The 8,201-nt window shown below is 37.7% G+C and overlaps 1 protein-coding gene across 3 annotated transcripts; it reads left to right on the forward strand.

Annotated features, from left to right (window-relative positions):
* Positions 1 to 2,453: 2,453 nt before the first annotated feature.
* Positions 2,454 to 7,998, forward strand: LOC122657459 (cuticle collagen 2-like). 3 transcript variants are annotated; one of them, XM_043852165.1, is made up of 3 exons: positions 2,454 to 2,684; positions 7,415 to 7,619; positions 7,771 to 7,998. In XM_043852165.1, the coding sequence occupies exons 1-3, from the start codon at positions 2,672 to 2,674 to the stop codon at positions 7,874 to 7,876; spliced, it is 324 nt and encodes a 107-aa protein (XP_043708100.1). In that variant the 5' UTR covers positions 2,454 to 2,671; the 3' UTR covers positions 7,877 to 7,998. The 3 variants fall into 3 exon arrangements, with proteins under 3 accessions (XP_043708100.1, XP_043708099.1, XP_043708101.1); XM_043852164.1 differs by lacking the exon at positions 2,454 to 2,684 and having other exon boundaries at positions 7,229 to 7,619; XM_043852166.1 differs by lacking the exon at positions 2,454 to 2,684 and having other exon boundaries at positions 7,229 to 7,615.
* Positions 7,999 to 8,201: the final 203 nt, after the last annotated feature.

The raw sequence follows: 8,201 nt of genomic DNA on the forward strand, positions 1-8,201 counted from the left end.
TACATTATAATATTTTTTGGTTATTTTGATGGGAAAGAAATGAATACAAAAGAAAATAAAAAAAAATCAAACAAAGCAATAAAAAGAAAAGAACAGTAAAAAATGAAACATTCCTGCCAAATCTTGTAATTTTGAAAAGAAGTTGTGAGGGAAGAAAAGTTCACCATTCTTAAGATAAGTTCAAATATGGAAGAAGATTAGTCTTTTCTTTTATTCTTCATTATCAAACAAACTACTAGAATCTTTTCTTTTCTATTAATTTCTTGTCAAACATACGTGTCCTTTGCTCTCTGCTTCCACCCCCCCCTCTCTCTCAGATGTTACGAATTGGAACTTGGGACACCTGAACTTTGGAGATTAGGTAAGTGATCTCTGTTCTATTCAATGTGCTATGACTGACTCCTAGAGTGCTTTCAGCACAAATCAAATAAGCAATTCTAACATTCTTTTCTTCATTATTTTCCCGTCTGGTTCTACTGAAAAACCATATATCACACAGCCACACCTGATCTTTTCGTTGTAATCATAGTTGGATATTCCCTCTATTCCATAATTCTGCAATCCAAGAACTTAATCTTCTTAAGGTTTTCTGTCCATTGTTCAGGCTGGCACCGGTTTGTGAGTTGAAGCAGGATTCAGTGGCTTCTTTCTTTTCAGAGACACCACAAATAAACTTATGAAGGAACTCACCCATATCTTCAATGTTTTTATGAATATTTTTGCTTTATTTACAAAATGTTTTTTGCATGGATGATCGTATTAGGTGGTGGATTGAATCTTATGATTTTGAATTTTTATTATGCTTTTTTATTAATGAAACAAATGCTATTCTAACGACTGATGAAGGTTTAAAGTATCCTTCCGTATCCGCCGTTATTAATCGATATGTATCGTATCTTTAAAGTATTGATACGATATGGTGCCGATACAGCAACACCTCAGCCTTATCCCAACTACATGGGGTCGGCGATACGGTGTTGATAAGATACCTAAAAACAATTGGTTTCAATACATGTAAGAAACCTCGTCCTTTATATTTAATCAATTGAATGCACTTGTATCGTCCTACTTTGTTCTCCTTTTATAACATGATATGTTATAAAACTATATTTTGCATATATCTTAAGCATTTCCATATGTTTTTTGATGATTTCCATATGTATCTTTAGCATATCTTGCTCCTCTCTGATACAATACGATACGTCTCTTAAAATCACCCTTCCGATATGGTACCTGATACCAATACTTTAAACTTTGGGACAGATATGGTCAAGGATCTCATTATAGCTTTTGAAGTTTGACATGGACAAGGTTTATCACAGGAGTCTCTCTTACTGTAAATGTTAATGCTCATCTAGGTTTTCAGTTCATTTCGAAAGTACTTGACAGAAGTATGAAGTAGGTGTATGTTAAGTATGAGTAGCTTGCTTCCTATTATGGAAGAAAATATTGCAATTCAATTGTGTGGAAGTTGATAAAACATTATATTAGAATCTGAACATGAATTACTACAATGAGGTGAATCTATACCCTTTGTGAAATGCTGAGAGAAAATGGGGTTCACCATGTACAATTTTAAGTTCCTTTCCCTGCACCATTTCTATGCTCATGCAATATTAGACCTGCTGTATCCAGTTTACTAATGATCTAAGTTAATGTAATGAAATAATCTCTCCCCGCCCCCCCCCAAAAAAAAAAAGGGGCTAGAATGAGTTTTTGCAGGGAAACGGTAGGACTTGCATTAGTTATTCATAGAGCTGGGATTGAGGGCCTCAAGTGTTAGTTTAGTAATAAAGAGAGCATTTATGGTTCTAAACTGATGTCTATCAGCCCCTTCCACCTTCCCATCACCCCCCCCCCCCCAAAAAAAAAAAAAAGAAAGAAAAATAATAGGAAAAAAATGTGTTCAAATGACTATTCTATAGCATATAGTAGTTATTTAATATGGATTAAAATAACTATGGTCTTGGACTTCTTTGCACTTGTCTGTTCCTTTTTATCCGAATGTTGGTACTAAACTATTATCTTTCCTGCTACTCTGTTTCTTTTTCTTTTATCAAACAATGAAAAGCCTTTGAATTACAATATCTGAGAGGGCGGGCCTTGGTGCAATGGTACAGGTTGTTCCATTGTGACCAAGTGGTCACGGGTTTGAGTCTGAAAACAGCCTCTCTGTGAAAACAGGGGTAAGGCTGCATACATTATGACTTTGGTGTCAAGTCTTTCTGATTCACAGAATTTGAATACAATAGGTCGAGGAATATGTGCAAGAGTGGGGAGATGGTTTTGGAACTTTGAAGGTTTGGTGAAAAGGGCAGGTGTGCAGCAGGAGGAATAGTGGGTTTGGGGGTTAAAGAACTTGCCAGTTAAAGAAGTTGCTGGCAAGTGTTTTGTGTTGTTGACCAGTTGTTGGATCTGAAGATGGACAGAGACCAACTTGAAGGCTGGTATGGCTATATAAGGAATGAGGTCACATATTCTTTCTCTCTCTCTCTCTGTTCTCAAAGTTTTTTTTTGGATCTCAGGGCACTTAGTGTATTTGTTCACCATTGTTCTTTGTGGTGGTGTTGGTGGTCGACTTAGAGAGTTACTACCCCAGTACTCACTGTGCTGATCTTGCTGCTGCTGCTGCCGTGGTAGGAGAGCTGCTCGTAAGCTTTCTCAGCTAGGAATGGGTCCAGGAGGCCCTGAAGGACCTGGTTGGGGTCCTCCAGGACCTGGTGGTTTCTTCGGTGGGATTGGAAACTTCGTTTCTTCTTGGTGAGTGATGAGGATTTCACAGTATCTTTGTTATTGAATTAGTTAGAATGGCATACACAGGCGGCTGCTATCTTTTATATTGTTTTGTCGATAATTCAATATATAAGGGCGTACCCAGTACAGAGGCTCTCGCCACTGCTGGGTTTAGGGAGGGTCATAATGTATGCCCTCTTACCCCTACTTTCTTCCGCAGAAAGGCTGTTTCCAAACTTGAACCTGTGATGACCACTTAGTCACAATGGAGTAACCGTTACATTCGATAATTCAATATAATACTTATATTATCTTGGTGGATGATTTTGCAGTTTCAACTTCTTGTGCTGTTGCTGGCTTCTGAACGACTGCTTTGGTGGACCCCCACCTCCAGGGCCCCCTGGCCCACTCGGTCCTGGTGGGCCACCTCCCTTCTGATGCACATGATTTATGCTATGGATGTTTGTGTGTGTGTGTGTGTGGAGATTTGATCTAAGCTACTATTGTTTTCTCTTTTCTTGGTACCATCTATTTGTACGTATAATGATGGAAGCTCTTCATAGGGTCTTTCATTCTAACTATTTGTCTCAGTTACTCCTCCATTCTTATTTCATTTCAAAATTTTATTCTTGTTGCAGTTTAAATGGGACTGAAAATTCCATGCCCTCTCCTCACATGTTAAATTTCTTATCCATTATTTGGGTTTATTGAGTGGAATATCAAAAATTGAGGAATCTGGGATTTACCAAAAGGGGTGCATTGGACCATTCGACTGTAGTAACAGTGCATGGACATAGACGAGAGAGTGTTCTTTTGAGAGGGGAAAGAGGTTTGGGGGGGGGGTTTATATTGAATTTTAGTTTAATAATTTAACACTGCTATTCTACATCAGGTTTTATATATCCAATAGTCAGAATTGCTATATCACTCTTCCATGTGGCTAAAGCCTAAACGTGCTCATAGGAAAATAAACATTGAAGGTGAAAAAAACCTTTTTTCTTATAAAATATAAAATAAATTTTCAATTGAAGAATTTAATTGAAAAAAGTTGATAGTAAAATAATATGAAGAGAAGGTATGTGTGAAAAAAATATATTTATAGTTTTTGTTGAAAGTGAGTAAAATTTAGTTACAATGTTTATTGAATGTTTAAGTTGGTTTGTTGTTGATAATAATTATGGAAATTTCTATTTGTTTGTGCTTTTATTTTATTATTAGGGAGAGGGTTTCCTATGTTGCCAGCGTAGGAAGGAATCTACATGTTGCCACTTATTAGTGGTCTGAAAAAGTTATCAATCCATGTGAATCCCATACTTTCAAAATATATAAAAAATAAGAGAAAATTACTTGGACGCCCCCTGTACTATGGCCATTTTGCTTACGATTACCAACGTTTCAAACAATTACTTAACACCCTTGAAACCTGGCGGTGTTAGTTATTGTTATTGGTTGAATGGAAAAGTCCATTTTACTCTTATCACATATTCAATAGAAAATAGTGAAATTGACAGATTTACCCCCCCTTCTTCTTATAGCAAGCAAAGCATCTAATTAATGGCTTTTAAGCGGAGAGATTTAGTTTTTTTTAACTTTTTGCCCCTTTGCATGAATGGTAACGGGTTACCGTCATTGCAGGAGTACGTCTTGTTGTTTACTCTGAAACTAATGTGACGGGTTACCACCATTGCAGGAGTCTTGTTGTTTATTCTGAAACTAAGCTACTGTTCTCCTTCCTGCTCTGTACTAAGAGCCCAGAAGAAAAATAGAACTGAAAAGAAATGAAAAGTTTTTCATACTCTGATCTTCATGGATTACTTTCAAAAGGCAAAGAACTACATAAATAACTGGGAAGCAGAGAAGCTTGGATAACAATTGAAATTATAAAAAACAACAATTTATTCTCTTCCTTCAGTACCCATTAAAAAAATATATAGAGTACGAAGGTCATCATCAACATCATACATTCATAAATCTATATTAACAACTCAACATAATCAGAATCATAAAACTCACCAATCTCTGACCCAATTACTCTATAAATGTACTTTCCTTGATGATAGATACAATTGTTCAACCCAAAAAAAAAAGAAGGAAAGATGATGGATACAACTTGGTAAATCCCAATTCCCAAGTCCATTTCTTTGATTTGCAAAAAAATCAATGAAGAACAAAATCACCAAATTGAAACAATAGGGTGAGTTCTCTTAAAAGAAAGAGGAATTCAAAGTGCAGAAAGAAGAAGAAGAGGAAGACGAAAATCAGAAGTTTGTCTTCCCCAAGGGAATCGCCCTAATTAGGGTTTAAATCTCAAATCCTATTTTGTACTTGTATCGGCCATGAAAGAGATTTATTAGGGTTTAAATCTGAAATCAATTAACTTGGGTTATTTTGATTTGAGATTTGTTCAAGAAAAGAGATTTTTTTTTTGAAATCGATTAGGGTTTGAATCTGAAATTAGATTGTAGGAAGGAGGAGGAGGAAGAGAGTAAAAGGGTCACTTCACTACCCTTTAAGGGTAGTTTAGGTATTACAAAAAATTTAACCAATGACATCATCACTAAACTAACAGACAGGACTTACTTGAAAGAAATGGTAAACTACAGGGGTTGTTCAAGTAATTGTTTCAAACATTAGGAAGACTAAATAATTAGGCCATAGTACAGGGGGTGTCCAAATAATTTTTTCAAAAAATAGAAATAAATGTGGGGGGCCGCAAGGAAAGGTCCGAGTTTGAATCTTTTCCTTTTATTATTATTTGGGCAAGATATTGCTGCATGATTATATAGCCCCTCCACCAATGTAGGGGCCAATGAGAGCACACGCATGGGCATCAACATAGATGAGATTTTTGATTTTGTAGAAGACGGTAAGGTGATTTCGCATGCTCCTATCTAGACACAGGAACCACGTTCTTTTTCCATTATTATTATTATTATTATTATGAATAGGTATACGATATAAAATTGCTAGAAAATTAAAAGGAGAATGTTTTCTTTGCCTAAGGTATAGGCTGCGCCCAGTCACATGGGGGTGGGGAAATGATCACCTTGGTCCATATGTTTGGGCATAGAGTGCGCTGCAGCACAGAGAACATCAACCCAAATAAAAAATATTCATTCTGTAGCGAATCTCTTACAAAATCAATTTGTATTGACTTTGGCATACAGGATCTCATGTCATGAAAAAACATTGTACCCTTGTCAACTTTTCACCAAACAAAATGTACCCTTGTCAAGTGTATGGCCCACCCCTTAGTGAATGGAAGAAATTCTTTGTAAAAGAAACAATTTCATTATTGACCTTTTTTTTTTTTAAATGAAGGGTTTATATTTAAGAAAAAGTCAAATCTTCTCAGTGGCGGGGGCGCAAGCTCCACCCTGACATACAAGGGTGGGCAAAATGTCCGCCCTATCCTCTTGATTGGTGGAAATACCATCCCCATGTGTAAAAAAAGTCACAACTTATAATGTAATTATATCCCCTTGAATCTTTACAAATAAGCAAAAGCAAGGGGAGAGGGAGTTATTTATACAAAAAAGAGTAAGCCAATCTGTTATTCATGTTCTTAGGGAACGAAACAGTCTCACAAATTAGTCTTATCTTAATGCCCATGATACGAGCTTGGAAAAACTCAACACCATAAATTGATTTATAAGGTGAGGGAACCCAAGAATTTATCAACCCATATCAAGTTTCTCATACAACCAATGTGAGATAAATGTGATCGTAACACATGAGTGGAATATTGAACCTCTCCCAACCCAAGTCTGACATGGATAAGACCTAAGAGATCCTGATTCAGTCATTATGTAGGATGGTAAGGTGGCATATTTTTAAATTTTTTTTTAATGGAGGTAAGGTAGCATATTGCTGAAATATTGGATTTTACAGAGAGAGTTTGGAAGGTTCTTCTTGATCTAGAGAAATTGCTGATACTTGTTGGTTGGGTATGGGTAGGTCCAAGCCCAAGTGCCCAACCCAGGAAAATGATGAACACGATCAAATCCCCAAGCCAAACCTACCTGCCAAAGTAGTTTTACAATGTCCTCTCAAGAAAGCACTTGGCTTGAGGCCCTTGATGAAAGTCTCTTGGCTGATAAAAGGTTGAAAAGGTAAAAAAGATTGGCCTTCAGAGAGACAGAGCAAAAGAGAGATCACCCAGAGTTTGGTATCAGGTTTTTGTGATTCACAGAAGTATTTGAATACAGCAGGTCGGGGAATATGTGCAAGAATGGGGAGAGAGAGATGGTTTTGGAACTTTGAAGGTTTGGTGAAAAGGGCAAGTGTGCAGCAGGAGGAATAGTGGTTTTTGGGGGTTAAAAGAACTTTCCAGTTAAAGTGTTTTGTGTTGACCAGTTGTTGGATGTGAAGATGAACAGAGACCAACTTCAAGGTTAGTATATATGCCATGTACAACCAAGTAAGGCCGCTATATATAAAGAATGAGCTCACATATTCTTCGTCTCTCTCTCTCTCTCTCTCTCTCTCTCTCCCTGTTCTCAAAGTTTTTTTTTTTTGATCTCAGGACACTTTGTGTATTTGTTCACCATTGTTCTTTGTGGTGGTGTTGGTGGTCGACTTAGAGAGTTACTACCCTAGTACTCACTGTGGTGATTGTGCTACTGGTGCCGTGGTAGGAGTGCTGCTTGTAAGCTTGGAATGGGTCCAGGAGGACCAGGAGGCCCTGGTGGTCCAGGAGGGCTTGGAGGTCCTGGAGGACCAGTACCTGGCGGCCCTGGATGGGGTCCTGGGCCTGGAGGACCTGGTTGGGGTCCTCCACCTCTAGGACCTGGAGGACCTGGTTGGGGTCCTCCACCTCCAGGACCTAGTTTCTGGCCTGGACCTGGTGGTTTCTTCGGTGGGATTGGAAACTTCATATCTTGTTGGTGAGTGATGAGGATTTTACAGTATCTTTGTTATTGAATGAGTTAGAATGACATACACAATGTGGCTATCTTTTGTATTGTTTGTCCAAAATTCAATATAATTACTTACTGTATTTTTTTTTTTATTTGGGTCATTTGGGTGATTTTGCAGCTTCTACTTCTTGTGCTGTTGCTGGCTGCTGAACGACTGCTTTGTTGGGCCCCCACCTCCAGGACCGCCTGGTCCACCTGGTCCTGTTGGGCCACCTCCCTTCTGATGCTCATAATTTATGCTATGGATGCCTCTGTATGTGTGTGAAGAGATTTGATCTAGACTACTAATATTTTCTCTTTTCTTGGTAGAGTTGCTCTACCTTTAAATGAGTGTAACCATCTATTTGAACGTATATTGATGGAAGCTCTTCATAGGGTCTTTCATTCTAACTATTTGTCCAACCTTCTCTTCCATTCTTATTTCACTTTAAAATTTTATTCATTTAGCAGTTTAGGTAGGACTGAAAATTTATATATCGACGGACCATGCCCTCTCCTCACATGTCAAATTTCATACCCATTATTTGGGTTTACTGAGTGGAATATGGA

This window comes from Telopea speciosissima, chromosome 4, assembly GCF_018873765.1.
Source record: "Telopea speciosissima isolate NSW1024214 ecotype Mountain lineage chromosome 4, Tspe_v1, whole genome shotgun sequence".
In the NCBI taxonomy this organism is placed as follows: Eukaryota; Viridiplantae; Streptophyta; class Magnoliopsida; order Proteales; family Proteaceae; genus Telopea; species Telopea speciosissima.

Bases quoted from the DNA above. Each gene is read 5' to 3' on its own strand.
- LOC122657459 (XM_043852164.1), top strand. From the start codon at position 7,393: ATGGGTCCAGGAGGACCAGGAGGCCCTGGTGGTCCAGGAGGGCTTGGA. The intron at 7,620-7,770 runs GTGAGTGATGAG...GTGATTTTGCAG, and splicing joins GGAAACTTCATATCTTGTTG to CTTCTACTTCTTGTGCTGTT.